General features: G+C 46.6%; 2 protein-coding genes across 4 annotated transcripts in view; both read right to left on the bottom strand.

Annotated features, from left to right (window-relative positions):
- Nucleotides 1–268, bottom strand: part of MFN2 (mitofusin 2) — an 11,365-nt gene extending 11,097 nt beyond the window's left edge. Inside the window, exon 1 of one of the 3 annotated variants that reach the window (XM_006016174.2) lies at nt 77–268. The gene's annotated coding sequence lies outside the window, so the exon portion shown is untranslated. The remainder of the gene's footprint in view (nt 1–76) is intronic. The other 2 variants (XM_006016172.2, XM_006016173.2) reach the window with 2 other exon arrangements.
- A 1,634-nt stretch (nt 269–1,902) lies between these two features.
- The window catches only part of PLOD1 (procollagen-lysine,2-oxoglutarate 5-dioxygenase 1), a gene marked incomplete at its 5' end in the record, with an annotated part of 21,107 nt that continues 4,530 nt past the window's right edge, over nt 1,903–18,479 (bottom strand). Inside the window, 18 exons of the mRNA XM_006016239.3 lie at nt 1,903–3,775; nt 4,080–4,205; nt 4,455–4,601; nt 5,173–5,277; nt 5,645–5,710; nt 6,027–6,140; nt 6,534–6,675; nt 7,943–8,068; nt 9,028–9,132; nt 9,992–10,113; nt 10,416–10,547; nt 10,698–10,799; nt 11,407–11,504; nt 12,628–12,691; nt 14,259–14,371; nt 14,888–15,051; nt 16,365–16,501; nt 17,131–17,222. Of these exons, the coding sequence (XP_006016301.1) occupies nt 3,620–3,775; nt 4,080–4,205; nt 4,455–4,601; nt 5,173–5,277; nt 5,645–5,710; nt 6,027–6,140; nt 6,534–6,675; nt 7,943–8,068; nt 9,028–9,132; nt 9,992–10,113; nt 10,416–10,547; nt 10,698–10,799; nt 11,407–11,504; nt 12,628–12,691; nt 14,259–14,371; nt 14,888–15,051; nt 16,365–16,501; nt 17,131–17,222 (2,111 nt within the window). The remainder of the gene's footprint in view (nt 3,776–4,079; nt 4,206–4,454; nt 4,602–5,172; nt 5,278–5,644; nt 5,711–6,026; nt 6,141–6,533; nt 6,676–7,942; nt 8,069–9,027; nt 9,133–9,991; nt 10,114–10,415; nt 10,548–10,697; nt 10,800–11,406; nt 11,505–12,627; nt 12,692–14,258; nt 14,372–14,887; nt 15,052–16,364; nt 16,502–17,130; nt 17,223–18,479) is intronic.

The following is an 18,479-nucleotide window of genomic DNA, read 5'->3' as shown; positions in this document are numbered from 1 at the left end:
CCAGCCCTACCCCTGGGCAGACGCGTGCTGCCCCGGGCCTTGCCCCCGCGGGCCGGAGCCCGGGCTGCGCCATTACCTCTGCGGCCGGCGGGACCCGGCTGCCCTGCGCCCCGCCTCTCACCTTCACCGTCCTGCACGCCAGGCCGCCATGACACCCCAGGAATCGTCATCCAAGGACGCCGAACCCTTGTACGACATCACTGCCGCGACCCGCCCAGCCCAGCCCAGCCCTGCCCTGCCCTGCTCAGGCCTTGGCCCCACTCGCATTGCATCATGGGCGCTGTAGGCTGAGGCACCCAGACATTGGCCCAGTCGCAATGCATCATAGGAGTGGTGTTCTGAGGCGCCGACCTTGGCCGCTTCGCAATGCATCATGGGAACTGCCAGAGGCGTTTTGGCCTTTGCTCCCTTCGCAATGCATCATGGGAGCGGTAGTCCGAGCCGCTTCTATTGCGGCCCTGTTCGCAATGCATCGTGGGATCGCAGGCTCGAGGCGCTCGGCTCTGTGGGAAGCCGCAGTCTGGGAGGCCACCATGACCAGGGGCAAGCAGAAGCGTCTGAGCCTGGGCTGGGCAACTTCCTGCCTGCAGACACTGGTGCCCAAGGGCAGAGCCTTGCACAGCTGTTCCAGCTGCAGCAAGTTCACGGGGAGACGGTGGCTGGCCCAGGCTGTGGCACTGCAGGGCAGATTCCCCTCCACTCCTTAGCACAGCACGCCTGGCCTGTGCCCGTTATCGTGTTATCCAAGCCCCAGTGTTTCCAACACACTCACACCTCTCACAGGCACAGCACCCCACAGCCCTCCAGGCAGTCTCGTTACTCTCTGGCTGGATAGATCAATAACCCTTATTTTGTTTCTATTTCTTTTCGTGTTACTGCCTTAAAAGATCGCTACTCCTGAATGACAGGACTGCCCTTTACGTTTAAACCGATGCCAAGAGGATCTACTCCAAATGCAGAAGTCAAGTGGATTGTCCAAAAACAGTCCTTGTCATACATGCCCCAGGTAGCAGCTCCTTCCTGGTTAGGTTTATTTTCTTCTTTATGAAATTAAAATAAATACTGTGTGTTATCGTTCCCCGAACAGCGTTCTATCAAGTATGGCTCTTGATATCTATCTATCTAGGTAAGTCCTTGTATAGCTTCTTGGCCCTGTAACAGATGAACGGTTCACAAGTATTAATGAGTGCATGCTTACCAACACCTTGGGAAGGGAAAATGTAATTATCCTTGTTATACAGATGAGAGAGAGATATTAAGAAATTAAGGCTGGGATTTTCGAAGGTGTCTATGGGATTTAGATATCTAATTCCAATTGATTTTGAAAATCCCAGCCCAAGAGATATCAAAAATCACACAGCACATCTATAGCAAAGCAATCTGAACCCACATTTCCTAAAGGCCATTCCACGTCTTGAATCAAAAGACCATTCCCCCTCTATTCTTCGACAGGATGATTGATAATGATAAATGACCATGTAAATCCTCAAAATTAACCATGATATGGAGTTGCATACTCCTGTGTCGCATCTGCTGAATCATTTGCTGCAGACAATGACAGTCTAAGAGGCCTATGCATGCTTTCATTCACTTGTAGAAAAAAAGCAGCCTTTATATAATTAACTATATATATTTAAAGATTCAAAAGCATTGCTTACAGTTCATCATTTTGTTAAGTTTTAATGTAAAAATCTCCTGTTTGAAACTGTACATCCTGTGTGAAATACTAAAGCACAAGAACCCTCCTCCCTGATTCCAATTATTTTCTTGGGCAGGTGAAAAACCCCAACAAATATGTAGCTAAATCCACTGAATAAATACATACAACTTTTCAGCACCTTCTCAAGTGATTAAAATCCCTTTGTTTGGTGACAGTGAACAATTGACTGGATTCAGTTTTTAGTTATAGAAACATTTTAATTCTTCTACTTTCAAGTGGGTTGTGTGCGTGTGTCTGTGTGTGTCTGTGTCTGTAAATGGATCCAGAAAGAAAAAGAAAACAATGGCAAAAGAAAAGCTTAATGCCCCTTTAAGTTCTCTCTTAAAACTTATGGCTAGCTATCTGAGTTCTTTAATGGTTCATATCATCTGTCCATATCAGATGAAAATGGCTCTCCCTAGATTAGTAGTTTTAAGTAAATGGAAAAGTCTCTCTGGAAACTCATAGGGAGCTGGGTTTTGGAAGTCATTTATTTTTTAAAACATTGTTTTGTGTGAATGCAGTGTTCATGAATGCAGTGTTCATGGAACATCCTAGATTGGTAGACCTGGAGACTAAAGCCCTCCATTCAGTAAGCAGAGTTGATACGCCATGGGTCTTGGCAGGACACGTTTCTTCTATACTGGCCCCCACTGTGCCTCCCCCATGATTCTATTCTATACTATATCAATTCTTATCCCAAACACTTCACCCTAGTATCTGAACACCTTCCAGCCATACCTCCAGTAACAAAACCAACATTTTCTAGGGAGATGCGTATGTAATATTTTAGAATATTTAAGCGATGATCGGAAATAATATCCTCTAGCTGTGAAAAAACAACTTAATTTCCATGGTCCACTTAGGGTAGACTCAGGAGCCCAGTCAATGTTCAATGTAATATGGACACCTGACTTGGGAACTGGAATGACACCATCAAGGACATTTTGGAGAGGCCAGTGAACAGGGGTTGTACTAGATGACCTCATGTGGTCCTTTCTAGCCCTACTTTCCTATGATTTTATGAACAGCTACAGGAAGGTTACAACTTTTGACATTAATACGGGATAGATCTGAACCAATAACAGAAGCGAAAGACTTCAGTACTAAATATCTCGAATATCCTGTTCTACATAGCCTTCCCTTTCTAAGAGGTCACTTACACACACTTACAGACACGCACAGTTTGGTGAAGCATGAACATTTCCTTCTAGCTGCAGCAAAAAAAAAAAAAAGGTTAGGATGAGATCTTTCACCTAAACTCAGAAGTAGAATTACATCATCTAACTACAGTTTGGCTAATAGGCTCTACGTGTGTTACCATCATTGCTGTATTTAACAAACACCTAACTTCAAAGAGGTATGAGGAAGATGAACTTCAGGCTCTGGCTATTCAGATTCATTCAGTATTTCAGCTACTAAGATGCTGCTCCCCAATACTGGAGCCAGCTCCATGACTTGACACCTAACATATGGTTGGAGTAGTGTTCAGAAATTATTCCCTAGTGTCTGTTCCTGTGTATATGGTGAATAGAAACAGAGTTCTGGATCTTTGGGAGAAGGGCTGGTGGGAAGAATAAAGAAGTGACTTGCCTCCATACAACTGGATTTTCTGTCCAAGAAAACACTTTGGAAAGTAATGCCTAAGAGTCCAAGTAAACAGCACTTCCAAGAAATAGCAAATCATGAGTAACATGGGAAAGGAAGGCACAAAGAATCCCCATCCAAATTCTATAGCTAGGCCCCTAGGTATGACCTGCAGTGTGACAGGACAGAGCTTCCAACAGCAGTCTTAAAACATCATTAGAAATCACCATCCAAATAGCTTTGATCGATGCCTCAGAGACTCTCAGCAGCATTCCCAGCTCCCACTCAGCAGTGAGGGGTGCTGGGGAAAAGTCCTTCTTGGGGAGCCTAGCTCTAGGGGTCGAGAAAAGATACTGCAATATAACGGGTCCCTTTTGTGGTCGGAAGACCCTCATGATAATGGGTCAGGCGTCCTGGATGCATGAGTGTCCAACCCTTCCGAGGAGCCCGTACAGAACAGTTGTAACGCAGAAACCGGCAACCTCCTCCCTGTGTGAAATAAAACCAGAGAGACCTGAGTTAAGTACTAGTACCTACACGTAAGAGAAATTATTCTGGTACTGTCCCAGCAGCCTTCAGAGTTCACTGACTCCTTCCTGATAGCCTGGGAAGCTCTCACTAGCTCCCATCTTGGGTCTGCCTCTAGGAAATTTTGCAATTCAGACACAGTTGCTAATTGGAAGGGATTTAGGAGGGTGTCAGCTGCCTAGGATGAACTGGGAGCTGCACTGGGTGGTCTAGTCTGAGACTGGACAGGGAGACTTCCAGAGTGCCCTTCTACATGGACCCTTACCTCATAATCTATTCCTACACGGTTCAGGGCAATATTGATGGTGAAGGTAGAGGCATCATGGTGAGGCACCAAGGAAGGTTGCTCATCAGGTCTGTAACGCACAACAAAGGCCAGCTCAAATTGAGTCTGCCGGAGAGAAAAGAAAACCATAAACATATTGCCAGTTACAGCTCTCAGAGGGCATTCAGCTGTAGGTTATGGGTATACCCTTGGTGTAATATCCAAAGGTATTGTACTTTCTCACATACAACACCCCACCCTCCCTCCCCCCAATAAAGCATGCATCTTATTTTTGGAAGGCAGAATGCACAAGAAAGATTTTTCAGTCACAGCTGACTGTGACAGTGTCCAGGAAGCGTGGTTTTCAATGCCTACCTTAGTATAGTAGCCCGGGTACAATTTCTCTGTGATGGGAGCAATGTATTCCAGAAGGAACTTGTACCACTCCCTTTCAAATCTTATTTGGTTCATGTGAATGTCAATAGTTGGGACGTTTTCATATCCTCCTTGTATTCTGTTGTCCTGTAATTGAAACACCGGAGATATTTGATGATTGGTATCTTGAAGTATACAAATACTGGTTTCTGATAGTAACTTAATGTTATATCTCTAGCAGGCTCTCCAGGCCCGTGAAGTTGATTGCAGGCATTCATTAAACCTAGGAATAAGCAGATATTATAATCCCCATTTGACAGAGGGGAGCTCAGGGCACAGGGAGGTTAGGGCCCACATTTTCAAAAATGGTCACCAGCTCTAATCTCAGATGCTCAAATATATACATGTGCTGCAACACCAGTGGAAGTCAATGGAAGCTGCTGAAGCTTGGGACCTCTGAGAATCCAGTCTACTTAATCTCAAACAGGGAAGCAGGAAAAAAAAAAAAAAAATCAACCAAATAATTAAAAATTTGGGCACAAGGATAAAATTATGTGGTGAGTCAGGTGCAGACCTGGAAACTGAACTCAGGAGCCCTGACCCAGCCCCTTATTTTAATTACTGCATTAAACAGTCTCCTGTAGTGCGCTGCAAATGCTATCAGATACTCACTGCAAGTGGCAAAAACTGTAACCCAGAAAGCCCCCAGTTTTCTTACCACATTCCCTCCAGCGGACCATTGGCCAAAATTCTCCATTTCTTCTACCAGCTCATCACAGGCAGTGTCAGTGAATATAGGGAACCAGTAAACATCTGGGCAAGGCTAGAGAAAGAGACAGAACACATGAAAACAGGAGGAGGGTAAAAATAGAGGCAGAGAGACAGAGCTGGACAAGAGGAAGAAAGCCAGATGCTTTAGGCAAGAGGAGGAAGAAGGGTGAGTTGAATGAACATTTAGGATTTGGTCATGCTGGGTTGGGTTCTGCCTTCTGATTCATGTACCCACTTCCCAGTGGAGTTGATAGACCCAAATATATGCTGCTGGCAGCAGGATTTGTCACTAAGGACGCTTGTAAACTAAGAGAGGATCACTATTTTTTGGACTGAAGTTCTCTGAGGCAACCCATCTCCAGTGGAATTACTTCCTACAGAGAGAGGAAGGCTGAGGAACAGGGACAGTACTTTCTTACCATCTCCACAAGCTTCCCTTTCAGGGCTGCCGTGTAGTTTTCATGGATGTACTTTTCTTCCCAGTCCTGTGGTAAAGACAAGTTAAGGGTCACTTCTGTGGAGCCTGGATATAGTATAAGGTCATATGCAGTCATAACCTTCCTTCTGTTTGCAGAGAGAGGAAGCAGAGGACAGTTCACGGGCTCTGAAGCTCTGGGGCCCAAAGGTCTTTACGAGTCAAATGCCCTTCCACAAAGCCCTGCAGTTCTGCTTCAGTGAAACCCTTACAGAAAAAAATCTCACATAACAGAGCCTGGATTTTCTATCTGATGAAAATGCTGGGCTGGACCTACTTACCCTACCCCAGCGTGACAGATCCACTCACCATGCAGGGTACCTCACCTCTGGGTTGTTGAAGATCTGCCAGAGGTCATTGTAGAGATGAGTTGTTTCATAATTCTCCAGAGAAAGGATGTGTCCAAACGGATGCCGATTTGTCAGGAACATGAAGACGCCCTGCAAGAGAGAGCAAACCAAATGAGGCTGGGACAGCCCAGAGTGGATGCTGGTGCAAGACAAAGTTCTGGGCCTCCTTCTGGTTGCAATGGTACCATGCCCCCATCCAGTCCGCTCCCAACTGCCTGTCTAAAGTGTGTGTATGCAGTTCCCACTGACATCCATATTCAGAGCTGCATGGGTGGGTCAAAGGCACAACTGATCTCTGGTTACAGGAGCCCCCATCTGTATTTACAGGCCACAGGCAGAGATCCCCTCCCAGCCGGTATGCAGGATTTCATCTCTCCCCACAGAATAGGCACAGAGGTAATGGGGGCCCCAAAACCTCTCATTCCTGTCATCTCCTCCCACCCTCAGCTCCCTTCAAGTAGCCGCTTGCTTTTCTCTACTAACCCGATCCCGGACATTCTGGCAGAAAGCCATGTCTGCATCCAGCTTGCTACTCTGGAAGAAATTTCCTTGGTCGAGTTCAGATCTCAGGGTTTTGCCTTTTATCAGATAGATGTTGGAAATGTAGGGAACGTTCCAGATCCCGCTGCAAGACGGCGAAAGGGAGGGTTAGACACAAAGCAGCAGCAGGACAAAGATGGCAGGTCACTGTGGGCTCACAAGCCAAGTACATACATGCCACCCCTGCTGGGAACTGTGGGGAAGAGGTGCATTGATAGGTGCGGCCCATCCAGGCAGTATTTGCAAGTGGCCCACACCTTTTGGGCAGCACAAACCGTTGGCCACCGCAAAGGTCCAGGAACTATAGCCACATGTTCCTGTTGGGCACACCACTAAGGGCCTGAGCCACTTCTTACTGAGTCATTCCATGGATTTAAAGGGAACTAGAGCAACCATCAGAGCAAAAGCCAACTCCCAAATCAGAATATTACTACAATGCCCTAAATCCTTAAATCAGGACCTCAAGCTGTGCTGGTTGCTATACAGAGGCAGCCACAGAACAAGAAGTTGGTCACAGTTCTCTCTCTAACCTCTATTGAGGGATCTGAACCTTTCAAAAACATCAAGTATCCAAAAGGCTCTCTGCAATACCCTCCTCTTCATTTCTAGTAAAGCTAAGGGACAGACTTGCTGCTCCCATCCCAAAAATCAGCATAGTACATAACTACCCATTGAGGCCTCTCACATAAGTAGAAGCTGCAGGATTGGGTCTCAAAGGGCTAAGGGCTAGACTGAATCCTGAACACATCAGTATAAACACAGTTGCTATTTTTGAATATTAGCTTGTCACAAGATCAATTAAAAAAATCCTGCAGCCACCCAGCAAAATGCCATGCAGGAACCCCAGGAAAAGCCCCTCCAGGCTGCACACAGCATCACCAATAAGACTGTAGATTTACAGCACTGTGCATCTGAGAACCACACGGAGCTTTGCAAACACTGTGTCGTAAAGGATGGGCTCACATGGGATAATTAACACCCCTTTGTCTATTGTTCATAGGGATAGGATGTGGATGGGAGGGTGAGGTACGCGTGAGGAGGTTAGGTGACTTGTCCAAGGTCAGACCATGAATCTGTGATCCAGGACCCCTAGTGCTCAGCTCCCAGCTCCAGTCACTGGACCATATTCCTTCTAGTGTGTATAGCAGCTAAAATAGCTCCACACTGAGAGACCAACCTTCCTTTCCTTTTCTTACATAGTGACTGTCTATTACTCTTGTACCTGGCTTCCAGTTGGCTTTAAACTGATTTAAACTGATTTAAAGCTACAAGCTCCCCAGCTGCTGAGTTTGTACCAAGCCAACCTTGTATAGAGAGGATTCTGACTGGCAAGGATCTCTTGCTATACTCACACCCTCCGCCTCTGAACGATATCCACGTAGTCCTCCGAGCGGGCATAGTATCCCTCAGGGCTCAGGGCCCCCCAGAAATTTGACCACAACTTCCCATGACGGCTCACCAGCGGGGCAATCACCTGCCTGTGGGGACAAGGGGAAGAAAAGATTGCAGGGAAGGGCGTTACCATGGGAGGGAAAGTGACGGATTTCCAAATCCGAAGGCCATGAGGAACCATTCTCCCCATATATACAGATACTGCTCTCACTGAGTGTGACAGAGGTACCTGTGTAAGGAAGGGCAGGCTTCAGCCTTGAGCCTGTACCTAACTGCAGCCTGTAGTCAGTCCACTCTGAAACATAGTCCCTAGCCCCTGCACAACCTTTTCCATAAAGATGGGCAGGGGAGGGAGGGGTAAAAATATTTAATTCAAGACTTGCCCTTTTCTACTCTACTTGACGTTTCAATATTCCAAGCATACTTAAAACTCTGAACCACAGATGGGCCAAGAAAGGAGAATCAGGTCCCATTCACAGCCTCAATGGCTTAGAAGTTTCTAATGACCAGTGATCTTCAAATTAATTCCCCAGACTAATACTGTAAACCAGTCTTGTATTACTGAAGTCAACAGAGCTCCTTTACACTGGATCTGTCTTTCTGGATCCAACTCTTTTGTACTTTTTCTTCCCACTCTCTAGACTCCCACCCTGGATTCAGATCCAGATTTCCCTATCTCTACAGTGGGCCATACCAAATAGCCTACACCTGAATTTAAACCTTGGACTTCAGGATGTTTGAAATATGGATCCAAATCTGGATTATAACCCAAATCTGGTTTGGAAAAATGATTCTGATTCTTGACCATCTGTTTCCAACAATGTAGGTTGATTTGGTCTCTGCTCCAAAGAGGGAAGGGCAAAATCAGGGATGGTTTTACATCTAAGGCCTGCTGTTTGGGTCCACCTCTATCGTAACCAAGCCTTATATTCCATTCTCAGCAGTGTTCTCTTATCCCTTCCCCATTTCCCACGGATGGAGGCCGTCACCATGTCACTCCACCCGAAACCTGCCCAGTAAGGACTGCTCGCATGGAACGACTCACTTGTTCTGTTCAATCAGGATCCGCACAGTCTCCGGGTTCTTCAGAACCACGTCAGCATCCACGCTGAGGTAATACTCACAGTTGGGGTCCTGTCTGCACAAATCCCTACAGACAGAGTCCAAAGGTCAGGTGGAAATCCACTTGGGACAGAGCAAGAATAAACAGGATAACAGGAAAGGTTTTTACGATGATCAGGGTTTTCTCTTGGAGGATCAGGGTGTTTTTCTTCTCTGGTTTGCGACTGCAGATCTACCCCCTGTCCCACATCTGGGGGAGGGAGCTTTAAAACCCTATGTCTAAGCAAAGAAGTAACAGGTGTCTGGTTATTTCCCTGCAGAAGAATCCTGCCATGGATGAAAAAGTGTGGCTCAGAACATGACATTTTCTCCGATAGGAGGGGGTGTGAACTAGGGGAGGTTGTTGCTCTGGAAGATTAAATGAATGATGAACATGATCCATCTGAGGCCAGAATATTTGCACACAGGTTGTGGGAGGCTGTTTCTTTTGCCTGCAAATCTACCCTGGCTTTTATATATATCAGCTGGACAGTATCATGGGCCAAGACATTTCCTGCCAAGGACAGGCTGCAGGCTGGCTGCAGAGCGGGGAAAGCTGATACCACGTGGTCAGGGGGTGCATTTTGTGAGAGAGGCTTTTAAAAGCAGCTGGTCAGAGAACCTCTTCTGCAAGGAGGAGGCTTTCAGTGCTGTTACTCCAGACAAGTTCCATCTAAACAAGCACATTAGGGGAAGTGCAAGTGTTACACAAGGCCCCATTGCTAAATCTGTCATTACCCCATAGAGCTACAAAGCTATGCCTGAAACTTCTTCTGAGCCCTTGTGTTCTAATGCCCACAGACCTCCCAGCCTGGATGCAAGAAGCCCCTCCTAGTAAGGAGAAGCTTGTGTTGCCTAGACTGTGGGCATCCTGAAACCTGGCCATTCCCACCAGTCTCTTCCCTTACATGCCCAGGTGACGGGCTTCAGCATTCTCCAACTGGTCATCTGGCCCAATCACTCTGATGGCACGATACTCTTTGCCATGCTCCTTGACAAATGTGTCCACCTGTGACCGGTGATGTTCCTCCTACACAGAAAGGAAAATGAGCCAAGAGTAAGCTACCAGTGCCCACAGGAGCCAAGTCAAAGCTCACCAGCAGGCCAGCTCCAGAGACTCTGGCATTGCCAAAGTACATGACCTGTATTTTTCCTTCCTTCTTCATGGCTGGAGAGAGGCAATGCATGTACCTCTAGCAAACAAGAGCACATCAGCTGTGTCTCACTTACAGACCCCTGGAGTTTGGGGAGAAGTTGCAAAAGCTTTTGGGATGTGGCAGAGGTTATGCTTTCCCTTGTGTGCCAGCACAACCGAAAGCTGATGTGACTTACATGGTTGTGAATGAAGAGCTGAGTCTGTTTCTTTGGGTAGTGGAGGGTCTGAAGCCTCTTAAGGAACTGGGAGAAGAAGGGAGTGGGCTGCTCGATGAAAATCCCTATCAGAATGAAGGGCAACTCCTCATCCTGCATTCAACAAGACAGATAGAGACATGAGGGCCACCATTCAGCTCCAAACCCCTGCCCACGCCTCCCAGTCTCCAGGGAAGCTCCAGAACATTTTGAGCTGCAGACATAGGAGCTCTCTTCTGTAGCTTGCACCAGGCCAGTCCTTACCTTGTACCCGGCGAGACTTCTTCCATCTTCATCACACACAGTGCAGCCTGTCTCGAATGTCCAGATCCGTGGTATGTAATTCCCCAGGTAGTTCAGCTGCAGCTACAAAAGCAAAGCCCCCAAGCTCTCAGTAGTAAGATAGGTGAGACTTGTCCCCCAGCTGCTTGTCTCAGACCAGTTCCATCATCAGCCTCAACTCCCTTCTCCCCCTTGCAAGAAAACAGCTGACATGGGTACAGGGCTGGAGGTCTAGCTTCATGTAGTGGAGAACACTGATGTGTTGAGACAGTGCATGATGTGGAGCAACAGCACAATTTAGTCCCCATGGGCCATCAGACCTTGGCATCTAGATGCTGAGACTGGTAAGAAGTGGACCAATGGTGACAGTTACTGCTGTGCATACCTATGCAGTCAGAGCCAGACCACAACCACACGCTTATGACATGTTGGACCTGACTGTTCATTACGTGAGGACACTTGGTCTCGGTTTGAACCAAGGACCCAATATCAAAGAGCTCCCTATTTTGCCGATGTATCTGGGGTCATCCAATCCCCACTGAATTACAGCTCTCTGGGGGATCAGACAGTAGGTGGAGACAGGACCCTAATTTCCCAGCAGTCCCCCAGGATGCGCTTCAGTAACTCCACTCAGAAAGAGATCTGTTGCTATGAGTTCACAACTAACTTCTCTCTCCAGGCTCCTGCTTACCTTGGTGGGTCCATTGCCATGAATCACCACAGGGAGGGTATCATACAGTAAATTTCTTGCTCTCACTCGGGAATTTTCAAACTTCAGAACCACCTCATCTGGAAATCACATCACAGCAGCGTTATCTGTAGGATGTTTTAGGAGCAGCTGACAACGTCCTGCCTTACCTGACCCTCTGCTGCAAACTGTAGCTGGAAAGGTTGTGGAGGGCGGGGGGAGAAAGGCTGGTCAACCATCTACTGGCATTTGGGTGATACAGACCATGTTGAACAAGGAGTGGAATTATTTAGGGTGTTTGAAAGGGAGTGGAATTAGGAAGGAAGGGGCTGAGCCAAAGGAAAGTATCATTCAAACTTTCCTAGAAGGTGAAACCCATTAGACTGTCAGGCAGCCTCCCAAGAGCAACTGGAGCCCTTTAAAAAAGGAATAGGTAAAGAATACGTTGTTAGGAACTGCTCAGCACCAGCACAGTGTTGGGAAAGACCCATCTCTGAATTCTGCACTTCCCTCACAGTCCCAATGTCTTCCCCTCTGATCCATCTACCCACAGCATCCCCCTGAATGCAAGGGGACTGATCAGGGTATATGCTTAGCAAAGCAAAGTCTTCCAAGAAAAGGACTAGTCTAGACAAACTCCAATCACTCCCTGGTATGCTAACAACAAGCCCTCCAAACACCCTACAGTGATAAAACCCCAAATGATGAAAATCAGGGGAAAAGAGTATAATAACACCAAATAAATCCCTCACTCTCTTGCCTCAGGAAAAGACGGATAGATTATTTTGCCAAGGGTGGAATAACTGAATGGCTGAAAGCACGTTCTGACTGAGCGCTCACATGGCATCTGGCTTCATCTCACCCGCTTCCCACTTCTTACATCTCTCAGTCCAATGCTGTGAACAAAGCAGCAGGGGTTGTGTTATTACCTGCCAACATGTTTGTCCTGCTTTCACTCCCCAAAACTAATGTCATTTGACATGTGTGGAGATGGAAGCAGTGAGGAGGTGTGGAAGGGAAAACCTGACTGCCTTCTTACACACAGGGACAGGATCAGAGCACAAATTCAGTCTGGGCCCAGTGGGGAAAGAAAACAAATTGCAGGATCCCGGGGCAAAGCAGTGAACCAAAACCTGGCTTCAGGATGGGTTCTAGTGTTAGCCACTTCTGCCCCAGTGCGACTCTTGTGTATCAGCAGGCAACTGCCTCGCACTCTCCTCTCACCTAATGCTCCATTCAGGTTTTGGAAGATCCGGCTTCTTCGATCCAAGCTGACGTTGATACTTTCCTTTAAAAAGTGAAATAAAAGACCCCATTTAGACTATGCGCAGCCATGTGCCCTACCAGCCCATGCACCCCATTATTCAGTACAGGTACAAAAGCAGGGAACTGATCTTTTGCTAGAACAAATCAACGTAGCCCCCTTACCTCTCAATCCTTTAGGAGCCCTCATGTTTTCACTGAAGTAACACTGATTACCTCTGTCCTTTCCCCACATCTCACTATTATTACTGAAACTCTTCTTCTTTGCAACTCCTGGTAACAGCCTCATCCTCCCAACACCAAGCCTTAGGGAGGCTCCATCTGCTTTAGATCTCATCTGAAAATGTAACTTTCCTTGCCTATGCCTCCTTCCCTCTCTCTGCTATTTGTTGTCCCTCATGCTTGGAGACAATTTTTGTCATGGTCCATGTGCTGAATTAGGTGGTACTGTGCTCGTCTGATCACCTGCATATCCTCCAATAAACCTTCAAACCCTTCCAGTGAGTCTCAGCCTCAGTCTGCTCTGAGCAATTCTCCCTTTTCCAAATTATCTTATGTAAGGCAAAGCTGGATAAATGAACACCACGAAGCTTCACTGGGTAGGATAATAATACAGGCAAATAAACACATTGAGGGCACTTGCCAGCCTGTGCAGCCACATATAAGCTGCATGTCATAACATATTTAGGAGCACAGGCCAAGCATAAATGCCCTTTGTGAACACTGTCTTGCTTCCACCCTCTTCCCATCACAGAACTATGCTCATCTCAAGTGCTGTTCGTTACTAGTGCTGTACCACCGCTTAGCGAGTTTTACAATCTGCATTTACACTGTGCTGCTCAGAGCCATGCTGTGACCAGTTTGTCAGGATCACATCCAACTTAGCACAGTTTACTGCATGCCAACATCTTCTAAGACTCGTCCTGCTCCATCAGGGAGGGGAAAAGTGCTGGCAGCCTGTTTTTGAAAGCCCTGTCAGTGGAATTATGCTAAGCTGATATGGCACTGAGAATATGAAAACTCCTGTTAAAGCTGATGAGCTAGATTCAGACCCAATGGGATAAGCAAACCCAGCTCCACTCACTGCTCCTGTCTTCTTGCATATACTTCAGATGAAAACTCATGACTCATTTGTTCTCTTTTACGATTGCAGTTTTGTTTCCTTATCCTCAAGCCCCGGAACGATCCTTTAATGTCTGGTTTCGAACACTCCACAAGAATATTTCTTTGCTCAAAACAATACACTTTTCCTGATTTTAAGATATTGTTGCTATTGGTATTCAGGTACAATGAATCTTGGCTTAAAAACACTTGCAGAACACAGGACACGTTAAAGGACAAGCGGGAAGGATAATACAAGGGTGGGGCTGTAAGGATACATGTTGGTACTAATAAAATGGGAAACTGAATATGCACAAATGCCAACAGAGGCATCATGGGAAGACAAAGAGAAGCCCAGGAGGACTCTATAGTAAGAGGTAACCTAAGGAGAAAGAGCTGGGGAGACAAGCTCAATACCCTTTGTTCCAGTTGGAGGTAGATAAATAATTGCACCAAGTATGTCTGAAGCAACAAGACTCCCTTCCACATACCCTTTTCTCTGGATCCAGGAAGATATTGGTGTAGAACAGCTGGTCGCTATCATTGTCCTGTCCTTTCCAGTCCTCCACCAGCTTGTTCAAATTTGGAGCATAACCTATAAATCCTGTGGGGACAAGGCAATGAGTAAAATGAACCACAGGGCTTTTAATTCAGCTGCAGAAGGGAATGCCTTGAGGGTGTCCTATAGAATTACAGTCTCAGTCCTTCTGCCAAGAAAGTATCTAATTTCAGTCCTCATATACACATGGACACACGTGTCTCAATCTCCCTGCAACAAAGCAAAGACAGCATCACGTTCTTTGCTATATCCCATCATTTGGGATAGAATCCTTCAAGTTCAGCACAAAAATGTACCGACTCCTTTATCCTGTGCTAAAGGAGTTTCCCAGTGAGCTATAAGTAATGGGTTCTTATCCTCCATGAGGACTGCAACAAGAGAAAAGCATGTTCACGCATGATTGTCTTATGTGTTATGGCTGCGCACACACAGTTCCCATCACCACTAGCTTCATCAGCAAACTGTTTTCCGGACCCCCCATTATCTCTCTCACAAATTTGCTTCTCCCAAAGCCATGTCTAATGGCAATGCAATACTGGGAGATGCTAAATTGATTCTTACCTCCAGAGCCCAGGAAGCGCTTGCCATCTCGGACCTGGGGGTACTTGGCTTCCAGCCTTCGGTCAGGGTAGATGAAGTTCTCTGCTGAAAAAACCACCTTGCTCTTGGCCTGTTTGAACTTCTTCAGCAGTTCTGCGGGGCCCGATGCAAAGAGCACATCATAGCTACAGGGGCAACAAAACAAGGCAAATGGAGGGAATGGAGCTAAAAGCGTGTAAGAAACTGAGAAACCCTAGAAGTCCTTATCTTCCTTGTGCTATAGCCCTTGTCATGATTACTGGTCAACTATGGGGCAGCAAGACTCCTACAGTGGAGCATGGCACTTAAAAGCCATCAATGGAACATAAGGCCAGATGGGATCTCAAGAGGACAGTCTAGTCTCTTCCTCTGCCCAGAGGCAGACCATCCTTCACAGATGTTTAGCACTCCTGCAAAAAACCTCCTGGGAAGGAATTCAACAGGCCCATAGGTCATTTGGCCCAGTGTTTCAGTATGCTTATGGTTAGGAAGTTTTCCTAATAGCTAACCCAAATCTTCTGGGCTGCAAACTAAGCCCATTTCTTCTCATCCCTCCACCAGAGGACATGGGAATTATCACCATCCTTGTTGTAAACAACATTTTCCACGTTGGAAGACTGTTACCACGTCCCATCCACTCTCCCAGGCTTCTCTTTCCTAGACTAAACAAATGCATTTCCTTCAACCTTTCCACCAAGGTCACGTTTCCTAAACCTCTGATCATTCTTGTTGTAGACAAATGGAAAGAACATCTTTCTTAAAATGTGATGGAGATGCCTTGCCAGAGATGAGGAGAGGAATAGTTGCCTCCTATATCTTACACATGACCCTCCTGCCAGTGCATGCCAGAATGAGGTCTGCCTTTAATTGCAGCAAGGCTTGTTTTTCCAAAGTAACCTACTGTGAGCAACAGCTGCTCATTTCACTGGTGGATATAGCTCCCTGCATCACCTCTCACTGCCCCTGGGGCTTCAGTACTTCAGTGCAGGCTCAGCATGTCCTCAGAGCCTGGACTCTTCTCCATATCATCCGTTAGTCCAGTCTTTTTATTTAGCTCTTGCGTTCAGTTGGTAGACTGGCTTTTGGCTCTCATGACACCTGTCACATTGCAGGCTGCCTCTCCTCATAAAGCAGATACTTCTGTTGGGAAAGGCCTGGCCAAAACTAGAGACTCAAGCTATTGATGTCTTGGAGACAGAAGGTCAAGCTCAGTCCTGGCACAGGCAGCGGTAACACAAGGGCTGGACTTGGTCCACTGAATGAGAACTTCCCAGTCAGCATGGATGCATTTAACATTAGCATCCAGCTGAGCTCAGCGGATCTTGGCAGACAGGAATTCAGGAGGCCTGGACACACCTTCCCCAGGTAACCTCCTTTCTCGGTTAATTCCCCATTGTTAAAATCTTGCCTCACAGGACCTCAGGACTCGGCTCCCGGCAAGTCCCTCCCAACCCATTACCTTTCCGTGAAGAGGATGATCAAGTCCTCCTTGTCTGCATGCTGCTTCAGGGCTGATTTCAAGAGACGCACCTTCTGCCCACCCCCAGCTGCTGCCTTGTCATCTTCACCGTGCCACTCCTCATCCAGACCCAGCACCTAAAAGGTTCAGCATATTTTTTAACTAAGGATTCAGTCCCCCAGCAGGCATCACCCTCAGAAAGCTTGAAGTGGTCTGGCTGTCAGGGGAGCAAACGGCTCTCTCACCGCTGGCCCCCATAGCCAGGAGCACAGGGCAGCTCACAGCTACACTGGTCTTGGCTCTCCCAGTGCAAGTAGGTAGCGAACAGTGTAGGGATACTGAAAGTGGTGGAGGCAAAGCTCCCACTGCACCACCTTGCGCTACTCAGAGTCCCTGAAAGGCACGGTGCAGGAATACGGCTGCAAAGAGTTATGCTACAGCAGCCCTGTATGGAATGACCAGGGCTGGATCTCCAGTGTTGTTCAGATCATGCTTCCTCTCACCCTCGGGACATGATAGCCTAGCATTGCCTCATGATGCAAGCGCTGTGTACTGCAGCTCCCTTTGGAGATCCATGTGCCACAGATGTCACCTCAAGCCTCCAATAGAAATGATGGAGGGTTATGCGCTATCAAGCAGTTCATCTCAACCACAACAGCTTCAGGGAACATCCTCACCGGGTCAGTTTTCTTGGTCATATGGTCATACCCCCAACCCCTCCCAGAAGTTCCTCTTTCATTGCCCCCTGGAAGTTGCCGGGCATCACCTGGATTTTGTAGTTGAAGAACTGAGCTGATCTCTTGAAACGTGTGAATCCCTCAGTCTCCTTAGTGGCCACTGTAAGAACCAGCAGGTTTTCTGTAGACAGAAGAAAGCAGAAGAGAAAGAGAGAGATGTTCACTGCTTTGTTTTGCAGCTTGCCAGGCCACCCTAAAAATGGCTTTCCTAGTAGAAACTGAATCCAGGTGGAGATAGCTTAAATCAACAACTGTCCCAATGGAGAGAGGAAACCTGAAGCACAAGAAGGTTAAGGGATGTTCCCAGCACCCCACTGACACTGATCTAGGAATGGAACCCAAGTCCCAACTCCTTTTCTTCTCTAACCACCCCATCTGTTTGCAATAGTTTGTGTTGTTCCCTTCACTGGGACAATACAGGTCTGTGAAAGACAATAAGAAGAAGCATCTAACCTGACTGTATGATCAAAGTTACCAGTCAGGACTGAATTCTGTACATACAATGCCTGCTAATCCATGCAAGTTAGGTGCTTCTACCTCTTGGAAAAAAGGTTGCCCTAAATTACATAGTTGGAACTATTTAATTCCTGGATTCTACTGGTGGGAGCTGAGCTAGAGGTCCCCAAAGGCAGAAAACTAGTCTGGGGTCACCCCAACATTGCTCTACTGCAGGTGACAGTTAGCAAAGCACAGCATAGCCAGAAAGGGCATACATAGCAAAGATACTCTGGAAACTGCAGTGATTTTTGGGGGAGCTTCAAACTAATCCCAGTGAAACCAGCAAACCAATTTCATTTTTTGCTGATGCAACTGAGATTAGAACCTGGCCTAGTATGGAAATGTGAAAATTAATCAAGTTATTTTTTCATTGTATGGCATCTGAGATGTAAACAGAAACCATTTTTTTTCTACTGATATCAAATATAAATCTTTGTTTCCTCACAGAGAGATAAAAGGAAGCGGAGGTAGAAAAAACCCACTATTATAAGAAACTAGATTACTTGTAAAGCATCTAATCAGTGCAATTGCTTCCCTTCACCTCACAGTGTTCCCCTCTTTTCTCAGTGAGCACTTACACAGTCATAGAGAAGAGCAGAATTTGTCCAGCTGATATTTTTCTCTAGGCTGCTGCTCTGATTTTCTGCTGCATTCCAGATGTGTATCCCAGATGTTTTTCCTATTGCATATAGGAATGGAGGCTGTGGCCTGAGTAAAGTCCAATCATAGTTTTTCCTTCCTGCTCTTGGATTTTCATGCCCAGCTTCTTAAACTTACAAAGCCAAATCTTTATGTTCTTTTTTTCCCAGTTATTACAAAACACTGTGGAAATTTCTGGAATTATCTCTTTTTTTTTGCTGGAAGAGTTAAATTCTGTTTT

This window comes from Alligator sinensis, unplaced genomic scaffold (assembly GCF_000455745.1).
Source record: "Alligator sinensis unplaced genomic scaffold, ASM45574v1 scaffold366_1, whole genome shotgun sequence".
NCBI classification, from domain to species: Eukaryota; Metazoa; Chordata; order Crocodylia; family Alligatoridae; genus Alligator; species Alligator sinensis.
The sequence above is the reverse complement of the archived record's forward strand: the minus strand, read 5'-3'. Positions and strand labels throughout refer to the sequence as shown.